General features: G+C 44.8%; 1 protein-coding gene across 3 annotated transcripts in view; it reads left to right on the top strand.

The window, feature by feature from the left end:
* Nucleotides 1-4844, top strand: part of Syndig1 (synapse differentiation inducing 1) — a 153844-nt gene extending 149000 nt beyond the window's left edge. For all 3 annotated transcript variants that reach the window (XM_070006642.1, XM_070006643.1, XM_070006644.1), the window contains exon 4: nt 3619-4844. In XM_070006642.1, coding sequence (XP_069862743.1) covers nt 3619-3777 — 159 coding nt within the window. In that variant the 3' untranslated portion in view covers nt 3778-4844. The remainder of the gene's footprint in view (nt 1-3618) is intronic.
* Nucleotides 4845-20300: the final 15456 nt, after the last annotated feature.

The following is a 20300-nucleotide window of genomic DNA, read 5'->3' as shown; positions in this document are numbered from 1 at the left end:
GCTCTGGCAAAGGAGGCCCCAAGTAAACATCCCATGTGTACTTCTGGTTTAATGATCAACCTTCTAGGAGCTTTTTGACCAAGTTTTCCAAGGGGTTCTTTGTTTGGTCTGCCCAGAAGCATACTTAAGCTACAGTGAGGAGAGGTGGTCCATCTGGGAGGTAGCTCTGGGTATGACTGGAGACAAGCAAGGCCATGACACAGTAGCAGGAAAGGGCCAGCCTGGACAACCTGGGCCGGTGAGCCTTGAGGCTGTGAAGAGAGACCCTAAGGAGTTAGAGAAAAATGCTAAGGACTAATGCTACCGAGGACTAAAGTCCCCCCAACCCAGGACACTGAGGTTCCCTACAACTCAGCCCCAAGTCAGTTCTGCTTACCAGTGCTCCCAAATCCTACAACAGAAATTGAGAGACACCACGAGTGATTATTCTTATTTTCATCGACAAAGTATGGGAATTGTGTGTTTTTCAATAGAGTATGAACACACACACACACATATGCACACACATACACACACCCCTGCATAAAGTGATCCAGAGGCTTCCAGGCTAGGTGCCTTGGTGATAAAGAGCCAGCAAATCAGACTGCCAAGGGGAACTGTATGTAAGCCTCAGAGAAGCTGCTGCAAGCCAGTGTTCAACTCACAGATATAAATCGTGTTGTCATGTCATGCCTACAGGGTAATCTGTAGTTAGATTTCTTGGGGATGCTTATTGAGCATTCACTTATGCCACAGAGTTTCATGTGGAAGCCTGGGTGGGGAGAAGCCTAAGCTCCCAGTTTGGATGGATAAGCATATAACATCTGCTCATACCTGAGATCCTTATCCCTAGGAAGTGCCAGTGGTTCTATTCCTTTGTTTTCCCCTCCACTAACACAGTGAGAAACTGGGATCAAGGACTGTTTGCAGAATTTACTGTGCTATCTTCTCATAACAATACATTTCCACTCAGTTTCACCTTCAATGTGTGCAGTTCACAAACTCGGAGAGCCAGGTTAAGAACCTCTGCCCTCATGCCTAGTAAGAAAACACACTGAGTCTTAATCTATAGTCCACAAGTGGCTAAGATGGAATCTTCCTTCCCATTTGCACCATCCTCCCAAAGGGATGAGCAAGCTGCAATGTAGGCACAGTCTCTTGTTTTCTGAAATGAAGGGATGCTGTCAAATCATCTTCTTTTAGCCATGGCATGCATAACACCTGTGCCTATGGGAGCATAGAACATAGGAACTGTTTCCATGAAATGTGGGCACCAAACATCCTTGCTGAAGAGAAGCCCACGTGTTAACCTTTAACTGCTGATTTTTACTATCCCCATGGCAATTCCTGAATGACACATTTCCTGGATCTTCATATCAGAAGCCTCAGAATTATGCCTAAAAATGCAAACTGATCGGTCCCCCCAGTGTAAACTAGGAGAATGAAAGAATGTGCATGATCCTCAGATACATTGGCTTCAGAGTGAGCATTCTGGCACTATATGTGCCTAGAACCCTCAGTATCAGACTGGAACTTAGCTCAAAAAATGGGCAGAACCCCTCTTCTCCAAACACCCCTAGAAAAGTCAGAAGTGGGGACATTGGAAATAGCTGATCTTGTAGAGCTGATGTACTAGGTCATCCATCAGTAGCTATTAACCTCCAATCCTCATGCCTGACCCGTGTACTAGCCCAGACCCCAGGGAGACCATAGTTAATGAAGCATTTGTAGACCTGGCTTCAAAAGTCAGCACACATGTTGATGCTGTTGAGACAGAGAAGTTGCATTCAGGAGCATTGAGGGTCCTGATCAGCTAAAGGGGCCTCTACTCTCCTTGGAACTGGAGCTTCCTTCCTTTTGCCTCCTTTCCCCCAGCTTTGCCTTCAGAGAGGAGGACTGAGCTAAGGATGGGGATACTGGCAGTAACTACAGTAAAGCCACACTTCTGATGATCAACACTGTTTGGAGTTAATGTCAGGAAGGGCAATTACAGTAAATTATATTATAGGACACTGGGGTGTTTGGGAGTGCTATTAGATGAAATGAAACTCTGCTAATTATGAGTTAATTAATTAATTACTGTTGTCCTAGAAGACGTCTCATTTTGCATTCCCTCAACTCTGCTTCATCAAAAAAAACTCATCCCCAGTGAGCGCTAAAGCACAGTTCCAAGGCAAAAATAAGGAGTGGAAAGAAACCTAGCCTTCAAGGTTTAGAAGTTAGGAACAAGAGAAGGGGGCAGGTGGAAGATGAAAGTCCCTTCTGAACACATCACAGAGTCAGGAGATTGTAGAAGAGGAAAATCTACTTCATGAGATCTCTGAGTCTGATTCGTTATGGTTCATGGCACAGTGTGGGTGTAGAACTTACCTTCCCATGCCTGCTTAAAAATTGCAGAAATATCACACACAGACAACCTATGGAAATTAAGTCCAATAAGAGAATCTGGTTTTCCAGATATACCCCATGAGAGCAAGTTAGAACATTCCCCAAATCCTTCAATCCTGACCTTAGAGGCCCCTCAGTTGGCTGGGGGTTAGCCTTCTTCAGCATCACACACAAACTCCTGAGCACCACAGCCTTGGTAGCATCTCATTGTATCTCCCAAGTGAGCTTGTTTGACTTGGATCATCTGTCCATATGGCTAAGTCTGAATCACACAACAGCCCCCACACTAACACAATGCAGGTGCATGTGTGTCACAGCAAGGAGTCTTCTAGCTGGCAGAGTCTAAACAGATAAGTACTTGTTCTTCACGTAATGAATTCTAGGGTAGGAACTTGCCACTGCCCCCAAGGAAGGTAGGAACTTGGAAGGGAGGAGTAATGTGTCATGTCAACTGTGAAAGAAAAGGGTTTGGAATGGGCTTAAGAGTCTGCCAAAAAATACCAGACCTGACACACCCTCCAACCTCCATGTTCCTATCAACCTTGTGGACTCAAGAATGTGAACCTTATTTACCCTAAACCTTGTTACAAACAGAGCGTTCAAAAGCACAAGGGAGTGATCTTACCTGAAGTTATTTTGCCAGTGAGTGAGTTTTATCAAATCTAGTCATGGCAGGGTGAGGGAACAGGAAACAGATGGTACTATGGCTCTGTGAGGTCCTAACACTGAAGACCAAAGTGTTAAGTATTCTGGAATCCCTTTAATAATCTCATATCCTCCTTTCCTGTCTTGGAAATAAAGCTATAATTTCTTTCCCCACACCTCTACTGGGAAGTGGAGATTTAAAAAGATAAGTGTGAGCCCACCGTACAAAGTGTTATTCACATGAAAAACAAATCCGTATTTGATAGGAAGGAGGGGCAGAGGGAGGCACTGCAGGGGCACCGCCTCACCCCTACCTGAGAACCCAGATCCCACCTTGATGATACTTGCTCAGCTACTCCAAGACTTGTTTTCCCAGAATAAAACTTAGTCCTTTCCTGCCTTGCTACATGGGGAACAAATGACAAACACTGACTTATTCCTTCTTTGCAGGTTGGAGAACTACCCAGGGATTGTGTGGCGGGGGGAGACGTTTTCTCTAGAATCAGCCAGAGTTAAAGGTTGGGATGGAGCCACAGTCGAATCTTCCACGCCTTGATCCTTCCCACTTGCTCACTGTCACTTTCTTTTCCTTCTTTAATTCTGCAGACTAACAAAGCCGTGGCCAAAGGGGACTTCCATCAGGCCAGCACCAGTTCCCGGAGGGCCCTATTCCTGGCTGTGCTGTCCATCACCATCGGAACTGGCATCTACGTGGGTGTGGCTGTTGCCCTCATCGCCTACCTCTCCAAGAACAACCATCTATGAGCTTCCTGCAGGCAGGCACGGAGGGGAGGAACCCAGGCCAGATCTGTGGGAACAGAGAAGGTAGAGCTGGCCAGGGGTAGACACACCTGTGTGATACTCTATAGTGAAAGCGATTGCAGAACGACTCCACGATGCCCTGGAATTTTCTACCCCTGGATTCCTCTTGTTTTTATCCTTCCATTTCATTTTCACAGCACAGTTAGAGCACCAGGCAGATGGGCACTGCTAATTCTTCCAAATGGGAGTTCCAAAGATCCCAGCCCACGAGGCTGTCTCTGGATGGTTTCTGGTGAATTTAATGACAATGCAGCTCTCTCTGCAGCCTGCCAACCTGGAATGCCACTGCATTAGCAATACACAAACAGTAAAATTTTAAAAAGTGTTTATTTTTTATGGAATACGGTGCAATAGGCAGAGGGCAGGGGACATGTCACTCTGCTGTCTGTGGCCCACTTGACTCCTCTTTGTCCCCCGCCTCTATGTGATTTCTCTGCCAGAAGCAAATGGGACTGAGAAGAACATGACAGAACATCTAGAACATCTGCAGATGGGTCCTGCCTGGAGAAGACAAAGCCAGAATAACATGGAATCTGTCCTCAGACCCTGTTCCTTCCCACCATCGCCATGCTGCTACAGCTAGGAATGAATGTCAGACCATGTCCATGCAGCAGCTACCATGGCAACTTGCAGTCTTGGGGTCTCATTGGTGAGATGTAAGACAGGCTATAGCCCCTCCTGTGAAGTCTGGAGGAAGAGCCCAGTGCTTGCTGGGGAACCTGAAATAAAAGAGCTTGGAAGACACACAAGACGCTTCTGAAAAAGCCACCCCTGCAGATGCTCGCCCTGGTCACAAGCAATGTCACTAGTGATCTGAGTAATGAGATGGGCCTTACTCTGTCAATTAAATGAATCGCTATTTTCTTGTCATTTTTTTAAAAGTGCACCTCTTGCTTCATGCTGCTTAAGTTATCAGATGAATGCTTTAAAAAGAAAACTATTCACGGACGTTTTAATACCATTTCATTGCTGTTTTTTGAGTGTTCATTATTTAACAAAATTATCTTTTAGCTTGTTTGCTTGCGACTTTTCTTTCTGACGAATCTCTATGGTTGGGTGTCCTTTGGAAGATTTACTTAATATTTAAATAACCAAAAAGGCAATAGAACTTGGCTGATCAAACAGTGGTAGGGTTGTCTCCAAGTAGAGTGCGATTCACACACCTCTGGCTACATAAACATCAACCCTGGATACCACTAATGAAGGCTGTCATTCTGACCCAGTGTTCCAAACAGTGATTCTACCTGTCATATTCAGAATTTTTCCGAAGCCTAGAATCCTGGAATCTGAGCTCCAAAAACCCTGATTAGTTTGGTTAAGATGTGCAGCTTGGTGATTCCAATGTGTGCAGCTAGGGTGAGACCCACTATCCTAGAATAAAGGATTATCAGCCTGATTCTCCCAGACCCCTTTCCATCCCTCTTACCACTCTTCTCTTTAACCTTGATCATTTGATCCTTTGAAAATCATTAGCACCATCTTCCTGGGTCACATCCAGAATTTGTCTTTAATAGACATCTTCATAGATCTTACCCATAGGAAGAATACATAAAAGGTCAAACACCCCCATATGAGCAAGAGTAACCTGGCAAAGAGAACATGGGGTCCAACCAGCCTGCAATTGACATAGCTGTGTGATCTTGGACAAAATTGTCTATGCTTTTCTGAACTTTAAATCTGAGACAGAATAATTGACAAAGCCCATGTCATAGGTTTTCTAGATAATTCCATGGGCCTAAAGTACAATGCCCACCATGGGGTGGATACCCAGTGAATAGAGTGGTGGTAGTTACCCTTGGTGTCTTTGCATACCATCGCATAGCCTGTTTGGTGTTTTTTTCCCCATTTCTCAGCTCATTCTCTCCAAGTTTACCTGTCATAAACCACTGTATAATATACTCTCTCTATAACATCCTGAAGTTATCTACTTACATTCAAGGCACACCCAAAGGCATATCTCTTTGGATTTGGTTGAGGAAACAAAATTCATCTTTATATCTTCATCATCTTTTTTTTTTTGGGGGGGGGGTCCGGTCATGGGGCCTGAACTCTGGGCCTGGGCGCTGTCCTTCCGCTCTTCAGCTCAAGGCTAGCACTTGACCACTTGAGCCACAGCGCCACTTCCGGCTTTTTTCTTTTTGCTTATGTGGCGCTGAGGAATCGAACCCAGGGCCTCATGCATGCAAGGCAAGCGCTCTACCACTGAGCCACCTTCCCAGCCCCTCATCATCTTTATATCTTCACCCACCACCTCCATCAGCTCTAAGCCAGATCTCTGTGCGCTCCTGCTAGACCAACTGTCCATCTTATCCTAATTCTGTCTTTTGAGAGCTACAAAAGCTCTTCAGTGCATAAGGGTCCCACCCTCACTGTACTTTCTCAAGTTTTATAGATTTTTTTCTGAGAGCCAGGCACCAAGACAATTTGCCAAGTTGGTGAGTATGGTCTTAGTGTGTGGGGGTGTCAAAACAACCAAATGGAGCCATATGGCCTGGCAGCTCGCTTGGTGGGCAGAAACAAGGCAGAAACTATTACGTGTCCATTTTAGCTTTGGTGATTGCAGAGAAAGTGTTTGACCTTCAGTGGCTTGTAATCTGAACCTCCCTAAACTACACTATCATGGTAGTTGTAGATACTGTTGGCTAAGTCTGGCCCTGAATGCTTGGACACATTATCTCATGTAATCTTCCCAAGAGCCACAGAGGGGAGGTGAGAGGGCTGCATTCACAGAAGGGAATGATCGGAGCCACAGACATAGCCAGCTGCAGTAGAGGACAGAGTCACATCTGTACACACCCTGCCTGTACACACAGGTTACAGAGCCTTTGCTGCCATCTGCTCCCTGCCCCTGTACCAAGGACAAAATGTCTTTTCCATAGCAGCTCGGCCAGAGCTGCCTTTGCAGAGTCCCTGGCCTGAGTTTCGGTACCTCCCTTGTGAAGATTTATGGAGTATCATTAAGGCTCTAGTGGACTTGTTAAAATGCTAGCCCCTTGGACAGGTGCCAGTGGTTCTTGCCTATAATCCTAGCCACAAAGGAGGCTGAGATCTGAGTACTGTAGTTTAAAAAGTCTGTGAGACTCATATCTCTAATTAAACACCAAAACATGAGAAGTGGAGCTGTAGCTCCAGCCTTGAGCAGAAAAGGTAAGGGATAGCACCTAGCCCTGAGCTCAAGCCCCAGTAATAGCATATGCAAGCCCCTTATGGGGACATAATTGCCTTTGCTCCTGTACTGCTTGTCATTAGTATTGACAGTTGTTGACCCAGTATGACAACAAATCATTAAGTGTCCACACAGAGCCTGAGCCCAGGCTGACCTCTGGGAATGTGCAGCTGTGCATCATTCATGTACACCAAGCATCTGCTGTGCTCTCACACATTCACAGTATCAATGAGCCAGAAGTGGTATGAGACTGTGGCTATGATGCCCCATTCCCTTGAAAATGAGCCTTTTGAAAGCTCCTCCCAGATGTTCAGAATGACTTCAGCTGTCCTCAGGCCAGGGACCAAAGACTCTTGCCTCCTGTGCTTCTTACCTGAAGATTCAGCTCATCTCTGCAGAGCAATGCTAAACCCACAGGCACATGAGACCTGCAGAGGGCTGGCTCCCTGCCAAACAAGCTTGTAAATTGAGTAATAAATTTGTCAGCCTGCTGAGCACTCCAGGAAGGGGGTCAAAGCTCCATATGGGGTGAGGACGATAAAAGCAGGAACTACTAACCCTGATTTAAGGCATGATGGGGCTCAGGATCACAGGGCAGGTGACACTGCAGGGATGGGGGATGGGACCCAGCCTTCTGTGGCCTTGGAATAGACTCCAGAGCAATAAGGGCAAAGGGCAGCTCCCAGAGAATGGGGACATTTGAGAGTAGAACTCTGTGCAGGTCTATGTGCCTAGAGAGCAATGGAAGGTGATGGGGCAGAATATGGAGCCTGCCAGGAGAAGCTCTGGGCTTTCCAAACACTGAAATATAGGTGGCACCTGCGCTGCTTTGGTTGAACACTATACCAAACAAGCTTCTGTTCCAGGAAGAGGATAAAGAGCTAACTCCTCTGGGTTCGGTCAATGCTGATGCCGCCATCGCTGCTGCTGCTGTAATTTATTTTGCTTTGCTATTGAAAACCCATAGGATAGGACAGAGAGGGGGCGGGAGGCTTGCATATTTTCCCAGCACCTAGGCATGCACCAGAGGAGCAAACACTGAGTCAGTACAAGGTACTCTGCTAGGAATCACATAACTTGTTCTCTGAACTTGTTCTCTGAAGCCCCAGACACCTCCAGGGCACTGTGCTTTACTTTCCACTGAAATCAGAACATTTTGAAATAATACACATCGATAGGGAGGGACATCGGTAAGTTATCATTGGATTTATGAGCAAGGAACAGAGATGACACAGAATCAGGACTAGCAGCACCACATACACCTCTGAGCCAATACCCTCTATTGTCATAGGGCTTTGCCTCTGACAACTCATGACACCTGAGGCCAACTCATAACTCAGCCAAAATTAACCATGACTTAGCTCTATGTTTACCATACCACAGAATCCATCCTTAGGGCCCAATTATTTAATTAAACCAACTAAGATGAGTGGGTGGGATAAGATGGATGGTGTTCCTCTCAGTCATGTAAACTAATAGCTTTATTCCCAAATATCCTTTTTTTTGGTTTGGCTTGGATAGGAAAGTGTTCTTGGTAAGTAGAAGGAATCTGCTAAGATTGTCTTTATACTTGCAAGAGCTGAAATAGTCAAAGGATTCATAAAAGGCTATAAAATCTCCCCCACTTAGCACAGTTAGGTAAGTCTTCCATTTATTCTCTCAAGAGGCCCTTGTGTAATTAGAAGCAAGGGACAGCTGCCCAGCGATTATCTTTAAATTAGAAAGATCAGACCCACTTCAGTTTCCTTCCTCTGTCTTTGAGTCTGTGATGAAATTTAAGAAATGGTAATTCAATGAGAGTTTTGAAAATGAAACTCTTCTCATTTTTATTCCCAAATAAAAATCAAGCTGTCCCAGCTTGTCAATTCTCCATGTGACATGTTAGGGATTTCCAGATAACCTGTCTGTTAAAAATAACATGTACCTTACATTTAGAGAGTACAATGAAAACCAATCGAATTCTGCATTTGCAACTGTCACGTACCACACTTGTCAATGTCCCCAGTTTCAGACAAGAAACTGTTCGATGAAGTTGTTTTCTCAATGCCACCTGGTAAGGAAGGGCAAGAATCTAGCCCTGAATTCAGTCCAGGAGTGTCAAGGCTAATGGCCTTCCAACCATAATCCAGAGGCCGCAGCAGGTATGCCCAAGTGTGGTTCCCTGAAATCTAAGCAACAAGGACATCCAACACAGTGTCCCAACTGTTCTTGCCCAACACAACACAAAAGATGCACAGCAGGAGAGGCCATCTAATCTTCAAAAATTCTAGCCTATGCTCTAACTTCTAGAGCACATCTAGTCTCCAAACAGGAAATGGATCTCCTCTAGACCTTCCACTCCAGTCTTTATCCAGCTTTTGGACTCATCTAAGTCCAATTGACCAGGACAGGATGACTGTGGAGGTTAAGGCCAAGAGGTCACAAAGCCAGAGGCTGGATCCACTACATGCATGGGATAGCAAAGTGTCATGGCAAGTGGAATAAGCAAACAAGGGGCAGTTTTATACCCAGGACTTACAAGACACTGTCATTGCTGGTGAGTAGAGGACCAAGAGTACTCTGCCTACAACATCTTATCACCACAGAGAGCTCAAATGTCAATAGTGTCTTTCCTGGTTATTCACAAGCACAAGCATGCAAATTTTGAACATTGCCATCTGAATTAAGCACCATCTGGATGGAATATCCCCTGGCCAGGCAAATCCATCTGAAAAGGGCTTCACTGAAACGCCTTATCATAGTGTAGCTGAAAAGAAAGGGAAGTAAGAGGGCATGTAAAAGGAAGGAAACCTCCTCTCTATTCTAGAAGAAGCTTGGGGAGCCAAATGATTTCAGCTACCCACTCCTATCTCTACCTACCTTAATCCATGTCAGTTCTAGTAAAGTAGGAACAACAGAAATAATTCCACCCCCTAAGTACTGGCTCTAATGTATAGAGTTATAAAGAAAGCGTTCATGTCCATCTAAAGAGTCCATGTCAGTTCTAATAAAGTAGGAACAACAGAAATAATTTCACCCCCTAAGTACTGGCTCTAATGTATAGAGTTATAAAGAAAGCGTTCATGTCCATCTAAAGAGTGATGATAACCAGAAACCCTGCAACTCAGAAAGGTCTTGGCCTAAATTACAAACTTTTGTAAAACCCAAGGTTTTGTGTACAATGGAGGATGGGACTTGCCCAAGGTGGCCAGTGCATGGTCAAACAGGGATTCAGATCTCTTCAACGGTGGCCATGTTTCCTTCCTATAGAACTGGCCACATATGCATTGTAAGTGGCCTTGCTGTCCTTTCCAGGTTGCTGGTCCAGATTTTCCCAAAGGACCTCATCAACTTCACCAGAACTCATGGTCAGGAAACTAGATCCACCATGTCAGAGCTGGTTGCAAGAAGTCCCAATGAAGAAGGAAGTATTGAGTTTGAAAATGGAAGCTGGATGAGGTTAAGCAGGATCCACACAATGATTTAGCATTTAATTTATTATGCCTGGGATTTCTCTGTTCTAAGTCCTTCGACATTACTCTGCTGTAGAACCAGAGGTGCAATGTGATGGGGTAGCTCTCACAGTACATCAAAGCAGTTTGCTAAGCATGCCTGAGCATTTATATGAAGTGCAAGGGCTACATCAAGCCCTTGGGAGAAAAAAGACCAGAAGAGACCAGTCTGAATTAATGCAGAACCTTGTGGGAAGAGAGAACAGGTGTGGAAACTGTGCCATATTCAGAGGTGTGCCATGATTGGGGGTGAGAGGATCAAGACCATAGACAACCCAAGTTCAATGCATGCTTTTAAGTGGAAGGTGCTCCCTCAGACTGGAGGAGCATCCTCAAAGAACAAAAACTCTCCATCTTTTCAGCTTCATCCTGGCCTTCCAGTAGATTCCTTCAGTTCCCTTTCCCCTGATTTCATACAATATGGTGTATGTGCATCATCACTTATACAGGATAGGAAGGGATGAGTTGGTGACTCTCTCCAAACCTGGGTGGTGGTCTCACTTCCCCAGGGGATTCACTGAGCAGTCATATCATTCTCAGATATTCATTCACTTGGCTACTGAGTATCCACCAGTGTTGGATATTGTAATGTCATTAATCAGATCTCCTCATTGGTTGGTCCAGTGTAATGGATGAAACCAACAGGTTGGTGGATGAAGAATCCATTTGGTATCCACCCCTTGTGTGTCAATAATAAATCATTCTCAAGTTAATCACTGCACAACCCTAAAATGAAAATGGCAGGTGAGTATGTAAGTGAGGTATCTGCCAACCATCCAGCTCCGTGTAGGTGTCATATCTATCAGCATCACAATCCATAGAATAACCTGAACAGCATATTCCAGAGAGAAGAACAAGCCTTAGGGAGGTGAGCAATTTTCCCTAGTCACATGGCTAATAAAAATTATTATATTTCAGTTCCACCTGAATCTAAAGTTGATCATCTTAACACCTATAGATCCAACATATATGTTATGGTTTAATTCGGTTTTCTTTATGTGATGCTAGTCTTGAAAAGAAATGGAGAAGTGGCCTTCTAGTTCCCCATTGGTGTCAAGCATCAGGTGTCCAGACTCAGGATCTAAGGAGGTCTTGCCTGCCTTGTTCACTTCTCACAGATTTATGATCCTCCTTGCTTATTTATATAGAATTGATTGAGTGTGAGAGAATCAAATCCACATCTCACATTCGTGGAGGTGGTGGAGGTGGCCCTAGGGAAGGAAGAATGGGTAGCCTTTGTGTCCAGCGTACCATTGCATGATCAGCACTGTAGGAGATACCATCACATGCCCCTCCCTCTGAAATCCCACAACGCTTCCAGGTGGGTATTCGAGTTTTGCAAATGGGGAAGGAGAAGCTCAGAGGACCAATACATTGCCTAGTTTGCAGAGCTACTCCCCCAACAGTGGACCAAAGTCAAAGTTCAGGGCTTTGCAGCCCCACTAAAAGGTCCTGTCTCCTCCCCCACAGACATCACTGATGTGTGTCAGTTAAACAGTAAGCATGGGTACCTCACATGCGTCCTTACTTTACCAGAGACAGATGTCAGGGTTCACAGAGGCAAGGTACACTTGGGGAACAGGGTATCAGCAAAGATATGTACAAGGCTGAAACCGTGTGTCTAGGAATGTGAATATATATATATATATATATATATATATATGTCATACACACATTTATATATACATATAAGTATATATATATATATATATATATATATATATATATATATATATATATATATATATATATAAGTCTAGCTTACATTAGTCAGCTGAGGTCATTATAACAAAGCACCACAAGATAGAAGTTCAAGAGCAAGGTACTGGCAGGGCTGGTTTTCCTATGACCTCTTGGGCTTATAGTGATCATCTTCTCCATGCATTTACATGTGTGTATCTGTATTCTAATCACCCATTATAATAAGAAGACCAATAATAGTGTACTATGACCACTTTAGTGACCTCATTTAACTTAATTACCTCTGTAAGCATCTTTTCTTCAAATATAGTGACTTCCTGAGATTTGAGGATTAGGACTATAACATATGTGTTTTGGGGTGAGGAGATACCACTTGGCCCATAACACCACCAAAGCTGGTGCATCTGCTGCCCTGTGATATCCCACCCCCTCTCACAGATACTTTGCCTATAAGTGCCCATCCTCAGCACCATTCCCAGGAACAATGCCCTGATATGAGTTCACCTGTCTGCCTTCATCAGTGGTCCCACATCACAGTTAAGTGTGTTTCAAAGGACACAGAATACCATACATGAGCAATGGGTATTGAGTCTACACACTTCCTTCCCTCTTCCATGGCAGGGAGCCCACCTGCACCTATGGGAGATGCAGACACAGCTGTACCAGCTGAGGCACAGAGCAGCTTCCCAGGATCCTGCAGGTACAGGTTATACCAGCATCCGAGGCAAAGAGCCAGAATTGACACAGGGCACAGCCACATAGCTCCCAAGGCTAGAGACACCAGGCAGGCTAAAGCCTGTCTCTCAGACTTTATCAAACTGAGAGAAAGAGAGGGGAACTCCCAGTGAGACCCAGAGATGCATCATCACTAACCTAGGGTGCTTCCACACAGAGGGAAGACTCTTAGAAATGTGCTTGCCTTGGTAGAGTGGAGTAGGTGATCTCCACCAGGATGCAGGTTTCAGGCCAAACAGAAGTTACCTAGCAGGACTTGAGGGACCACAGGAGTGAGCCAAGAGGAGAATTGGAAAGGATGATGTTGGATGATGCAGTCCTAACCTCAGCAGGCTTCCCAGGGAAAATTTTCAGGCTGATGAGATGCCACCTGATTCTGCTGGAACAGACAAAATCTGTTTGGCACTGTTACTGTGGTCCTGTGTTCAACACACTGAAGTTCTCCTTAGACTGCTGCCCACCTGGGGAGCAGTGTGGCCAGTGACAGACTCTGGCACCTAAGCTCTAGCCACCCTGTTCCTGGGACAGCCAAATTAGGAGGTGGTAGAGGGGGAGCAGCGTAGGACATGGCCATTTCTCCCAAATCAAGGCTTCTCTACGACAGCCTTTGTTGCCAGAAGTCCTAGTAGCTACCAGTCTCTACAATCATTCTCCCACATGTCCAGCTGCAAGATCTTACTCTCAGGAAGCCTTTGACCTTCCCCCTCGGTATTGCTTCCTGGAGAATTGGACCTAAAAAATCCCATTGGTAGCCAGGCACTAGTGGCTCACTCCTGTAATCCTAGGTATTTAGGAGGTTGAGATCTGAGGGTTGCATTCCAAAGCCAACCCAGGGCAGGAAAGTCCAGTCTTTTATCTCCAAGTGGAGCTGTGGAGCACTAGCCTTGAGGGAAAGAACTTTGGGGGGGGGGGGGGAGCGGAGGTGATGGGAGGGCAGGGATGGGAAGGGGAAACAAAGGAGGCAACAATGCTTGATAAGAAATGTACTCATTACATTGCTCATGTAATTGTAACCCCTTTGTATGGTATTTTCACAATAAAAAAAACTTATTAATTAAAAAAAGAGCTCAAGCAGAGTGCCTAGGCCCAGAGTTCAAGCCCCACAGTCAACCTCCCACCAAAAAAAAAAAAAAATACCATTGGTGAGGACTAGGGGAATGAGAACTTGGATTTTAGCAAGTTGAGGCCCAGAGATGGATCGTTATGCCCAGAATTCCTGAGCAACTAGAGACCAACTCTATATGACTTTCCTCTCATCAAAGCCAGTAGTCCATCTAGCAACTGAATCGCCTTCAGACTCCTCACCTTGGTCCCACGCAACCTCCCTGCATAGACAGAACTCCACCTACCCAGTAACTGACTCCAGGATGCTTGCTTCTGGGTGTTTTGCCTCCCCTGGGTCTCTCCCATAAGACCCTCAGCCTTTTCCCATATTATTGACATATTCTCTTCACCCTTTGCCAACAGAAGATCTTAAAGGTCCCCACAGGGGATTGTGAGCAAAGGTGAGTGTATTGTTCTCTAGAAGCTGTAATCTCTATGTTCAGCCTACACTGATTCTTTTGGATGAACATAAAGCTTGGCAGACTTAGCAATTGTACTCGGCTTGCACAATGCAAATGTTGTCTCTCTCCTTGCAAAGAGACTGGGTTCCTGTTTGTTGACAGATAACCCCTATTAGCAGAGAGAGCATCATGGAAGGGTATAGTTAGTGTTTAGCATAAATGTTTCTAGAGCCAAGATGTTAAGAGTGTCAGAGTAGCTCGAACTATTTTTCATTCTGTGATTCCCTGTGCAATTAAAATGTCCCAGTTTCACTTGACAATCACATGTGAAATAGTCCTTCTCCTGGACTCAGCTTTGTTGTTCTAGAAATAGAACTGTGCCATGATAGGTCAGCAGGGAAAACTCCTAAAGCACTAAAGAGGAAAACAAACACGTTTTTTAGTTTGAAAGTTAGGAAAGCAAGTTTGATTCCTTGAAAAAGTGAACCAAGTCAGATCTCCCCTTCACAGAAAGTTACAACTTCTAGATAAAAGCCTAGGAAGATGTAAAAAGGCAAAGCAGGCTTGAAAAGGTAGACTGTCCCAGGATCAGTGTTCTTGCATGTCTCCAGAAGTTTGGAACCATTTTTGGCACCCTAAGCCAGCCATACTAGGTTCAGAGAATCCAGTGTGACTCCCTTCTTCTCTGCCTGCCCACAGTCACAAACTCAGGCCTTCACAGTAACCAACTGCTTCCCATTCACTCAGGGCCTTCCAGATTCACACATCTAGTAGACACCTTGCACTTCTGGGACAAAGATTCTGCACTCTTAAGATGCATTCATATGCTGAACTGTCAAAAAGCAGCTTGAGATCCTCTCACCACCACACACACAGCTGGCAATGGGAAGCTGGGAGGTGATCCATCTGGCCATTCAACCAAGCTGGCCTCAGACATAGTTGGAGCCCTTCTCAGCTTATCTGCTGCTCTTGTCACATCCTGCCTATCTCTCAAGGCAAAGCAAGCTCAGCTTCTCCAGAAAGTTTTCTTTGGCCTGTCATAGCCAACAGGGACCCTGCCACATCTACTTGCCACTCATCTCTCAGGCCTGAGGGCAGGACCTCCTTCTTCCCCACTGTACAGCACTGACCTACTCAGTGCCCAGTGCTGCTCCTAGCTCAGAGGTTATGCTGATAGGTGAAAAAAGGTCCAGCTTTGTAGGGCAGGCAATGACCTAATATCCCATAAAGCCACTTTAGAGGCTGAGGGAGCAAGCAGGGATAGTCAGGAAGGTCAACACATACTGTGATGTCAATTTAGAAGCCATGGACAGAAAAGCCTTACAAAGTGAGAAACATACCCTGATGTGCCACATGCTCAGCACCCCTCAGTGTGAGAATGTCATATGGATATACCGAAGGCCAGCTCAAGTGTGCTGCTCTGTGATAGTCACACCCTTGGTACCAGGCTGATATACCAGCCTGGATAGATGCCTAACAAAGTCATAGACAAAACTCCTTGTCCACATCCCTCTCTTTGCATCCATCAGTAGAGGAGGTGAGAAACTTGTGTAGATGACCAGAGAGGCAGGTGCAATCAGGTCATGACACCACAGCAGCAACAAACACCAGCTCTGACAGTAATCATGGATGATGAAGACAGTGAAGAGATCTTGTCCCTGGATTGTGCAAGACCCCATGTGATTCTCTGGTCATGTATGTTGGACAAGGAAAGAGTTTCTAATAGCCTAAAATGAAAATTTCAAAACGATCAAATGACTCTGTGCATGTTATAAAACATACAAATGTGGTCAAAGAAAACAGTAACATAAGAGAATTGCATTTTTTGTTGATATCAAGTGCCAGTTTGTATCATTTGAGCAGTGCAGGCCTATGCAATGAGACAGTCCAGCATTAGATACACAAAAACAGCTGTTCATGTATGCACAGAGGAAGCCCTTTCACACGGGCGTCTTACAGTGTTTTGCTGCTGGCCACACTCTGGCAAGTTCATGAATGTTTCAGCACACTGTTTTTTTTTCTCCTGGTCATTTGTATTTCTACTTCCTGGAGGCTGTGTATCAAGTTTTTCAACTGTCCCTCTACCATTCTGTAGAGACACCAATGGACTTCTACGATTCTTCTCTGAGCACACTGAAGGACTAACCTGTCAACAAGCAGAAGCTGCCCAACCCCCTCCAGATATCCTCCCCCTTACTAGTCAATGGCAGGAAAACTGTAAAAATCACTTATGCATTCTTTCCATGAGTTTGCTCAAAATGCATTGATTTTTTTGAAGCTTGATTGCATTTGTTGCCTCTAGATAAATGCTCATTGATTGAGGCTCCATTTAAACTATCCCTTCTGCAAGCCCTGCCTGTTTCTCTACATCTGTGGAGTACAGGTCAATGAACTACTGCAATGACAGTATTCTGCCAAAATGTCTACAGTGGTCTAGAGGAAAAACCTTCATTCAATGTTTGTTGTTTAATTAAATTGAATTTGCAATTTTATGCATAACTTGTCCTCTCCAGGTGAGCAGTGAGCAATGTGCCAGGTCTAAACCGTCTTCAAATGAATAAGCATAAGGAGCTAGGGAATGAAGGTCATGAGTCCTGGTAATGAAGCACCGAGTGAAATGTCATTCTGTTATTAATCACAGTGACTGAATTCTTAGCACCTCTCTATTGCCCTTATGATGACACTTGAGGCTGTTGGGTACCCTACATATTGAAGGTCCTACCTTCAATCCTGGTTTCTCAGAGTCTGGATTAAGATCTTTCCATGCCTCCTGATTATAAATAAAGTAAACTTATTCCAAATTCTAAGACCACCAGGAATTCCATTTTAGGCTCCATGAGAAAACCCCTCAGCAATCTGTGTGGATCATTGGCATGTTAGGCCAGTCTGAAAGTGTGCAAGTGATCCTATCAAGCTGAGAAACTTGGAGAACATAAGACATTTGAAGATGGGTATCTCACATACACTTATCTCATATCTCTTTCTGTCTCTCTATCTCTCTTTCTCTCTCTGTCTACCGATGTGCACATTTTAGGAGGAACTATTTAATACAATTGTAGGAAAGGTGAACAATTATGGAGCTGTGCACATAATGCAGTGAGATCAATTTCTTCTCCTGCACCCTTTACCTCCCTACTTTTGTCTTTTTGACCCCACAATGTAGGTGTGACACGCTTGCCTTTGCCCCATCCCCCAGATGTCCCACCTGTGCAGATAATCATAGGTAAGTGCATCCCCAAACACTTGGGTAATTGCAGATACCTCATGAAACCTGGCCTACAGGCTGCCTGCAAAGTCAGAGTTCCTTTCTCTTCCCCTTCCCCCCACACCACGTGGATCTGTTCGTTTTACCCACAGAATTTATTGCAGATATGCCACTAAATAACCCTGCTGCAGAACCTCTCAAGTGTTGAAAATGAGGAAACATTAATGCGATGAGGGTAAAAATGCAACAGTGAACAAAAATCACATCACAAACAGTCCCTGTTGTGATCCATTTAGATCAGATTCAAAGCAAGGAACACTAAACTAGGAAGCACTTACAGTTTTTTAAAGCAGAAATATGTTAAAAAGCGCCACACATATCTCTTTGTTGCTTTGTATGTCCCTCCCTGCTTTCACTATATTTGATGTCAGTATAACTTGTGGAGGAGATGGGGGAAAACCAGTTGTTTAAGGATACAGGTGGACCTGTTGCAACAATGAGAAGTACAAGTTGTCATGTCCAAAACGAGCTTTACAACGTTGGTGCAGGGGGGGGGGGGGAAGGGGGAGAAGGAGAAGGATTGGGATGGGGGGAGGGGGGAGGCTGGGAAGGGATGTGAAGGGTAAACAAAGGAGGAGGCTGCAATGCTTGGTAAGAAATGTACGCATTATCCTGCCCATGTAATTGTAACTCCTCTGTACAGTATGTTCACAAATAAAATAAAATTAAATTTAAAAAAAAAAGCACCACACACACATGTCAAGACAGTTGCTCTTCCTCTCTGTCAGAGGGTGGTATCGGGTGATGGGCAGTAGATGGGTCTATAGGGCACTGATTATACCCATTACTCAGACGGATGGATATGTACGGCTTTCTACTATTTGTTTTTGATCCTGGTACTGGGACTTGAACTCAAAACCTAAGCACTATCCCTGAGCTTTTTCACTCCAGGCTAGCACTCTACCACTTGAGCCCCATCTCCATTTCCAGATTTTTGGTAATTAGTTGGAACTAAGAATCTCATGCACTTTCCTGCCCAGGCTGGCTTTGAACCACTATCCTCCGATCTCAGGCTCCTGAGTAGCTAGGATTACAGGCTTGAGCCACCAGCATCTGCCAATATGCTATTTCTTAAATTGACAAGAAGGGAAAGTGAGGCTCCCAAGAGTTCAAATGAAGATTTTTCTCTGCATCAAGGCAATTGTCTTTCATAAAGGAAATCCAATGACTGCTCTCTGCCTCTGAGATTTTAACATCAAGCTTAAAAATAAATGTACTTTGCTCATTCGCCAGTGGCTTATGCCTATAATCCTTACTACTCAGGAGGCAGAGGCATGGAGGCTCAACAATGGGCATAAAAATCCATAACACTTCATCTTCAATGAATACCAACTGACTCTGCAAAGTATCAGACTGGCAATATGGCTAAAGTAGTAAAGAAAGCTGACATGCACAATGCCCTGAGTTCAAGCCCTCATACTGACAAAACAAACCAGAAGAAAAGAAGGAAGAAGGAAAGAGGGAAGATAAGAGGAAAGAAAAGGAGAAAAAAGAAAGAGAAAAAGAAGAGAGGAGAGGAGAGGGGAAAGGAGAAGAGGAAGGTAGGGGAGAAGAAGAGAGGAGAGAAGAGAAAAGAAGAAGATGAGAAGAGAGGAAAAGAGGAGAGGAAGTGGAAAAGAGAAGGGAGAGGAGAGGGGAGGAGAGGGGAAGAGAGGAAAGGGGAGGGGAGGAAAGATTCACTTTGAAATCAACCCAACAACAGCCACAAAAGCGTACTGTCAGCACCTTTGAGATCTCAAAGTCTTCCAGGAAAAACAAGCAGAACTACAGACAACCGTTTAACTTAGAAAATAGTGGGCTTTAAAGTTGAAAAGAAGAATCTCCTTGGAGGTGTTTTTGGTTTGTGATAGAGCTGTAACAAACTTCTTCCTTTGATTTTTTTCAAGAAAAAGGAAAGTGTGGCCATTGGGACTAATGGAGAAAGGGGCAAACACATTTACTCCCAAATCTGTGCCCAAAGGGAGGGGTCCTAGGTGATTTACTGTGCAGTGAGGAGGTATGGAGAGGCTTCGGAAGGAAGTTGCTGAGGTTGGTCGTAACCAGGTGACTTTTTGAGGTGTGGACTTCCTCAATTGGCCTAATCCTGAGATGTCTCAACTGCAAGCGTGACTTTGATCATAAGGATACTGGTGTGAGGAGCAAGAAATGTCATCTTCACTTCACTCTTCCATGAGGATGTTGATGAGAGAAAATAAGAGTGCGTTACACAACTTTGTGCTTCCTGATAAGATTTCTCCATGGCAGGTCAATTTTGCTGGCATCTATGATGGTGGACGTGGTTGGAGCCCTGATTGTTCTTCTCAACTTATGTTTCCTGGAGGTCTGCTGGAATCCTACCTTTGCCTCTGCCTGAGGGGCCGTCCTATGCCTCAACAAAGGGAAAAAAGAGCAGGTTACTCACAGGATCAAGTACCAAGGTGGTCGTGCCCAGACATCCCCAGCAAAGGCTGTAGGAATCTGTGGACAAAGAACTTCACTTCCTTGAGATTTGGGGCAATGACTCTCAGATGTGGTCTGCAGTCTCCCAGAATCCCTGTGTGGAGTGGAGCCTCAGCAGTCCACAGCTATTATGTGCTCTGAAACACAGCCCCTACTGGTTACTA

This window comes from Dipodomys merriami, unplaced genomic scaffold (assembly GCF_024711535.1).
Source record: "Dipodomys merriami isolate MVZ:Mamm:240054 unplaced genomic scaffold, mDipMer1.0.p SCAF_7, whole genome shotgun sequence".
In the NCBI taxonomy this organism is placed as follows: Eukaryota; Metazoa; Chordata; class Mammalia; order Rodentia; family Heteromyidae; genus Dipodomys; species Dipodomys merriami.
The sequence above is the reverse complement of the archived record's forward strand: the minus strand, read 5'-3'. Positions and strand labels throughout refer to the sequence as shown.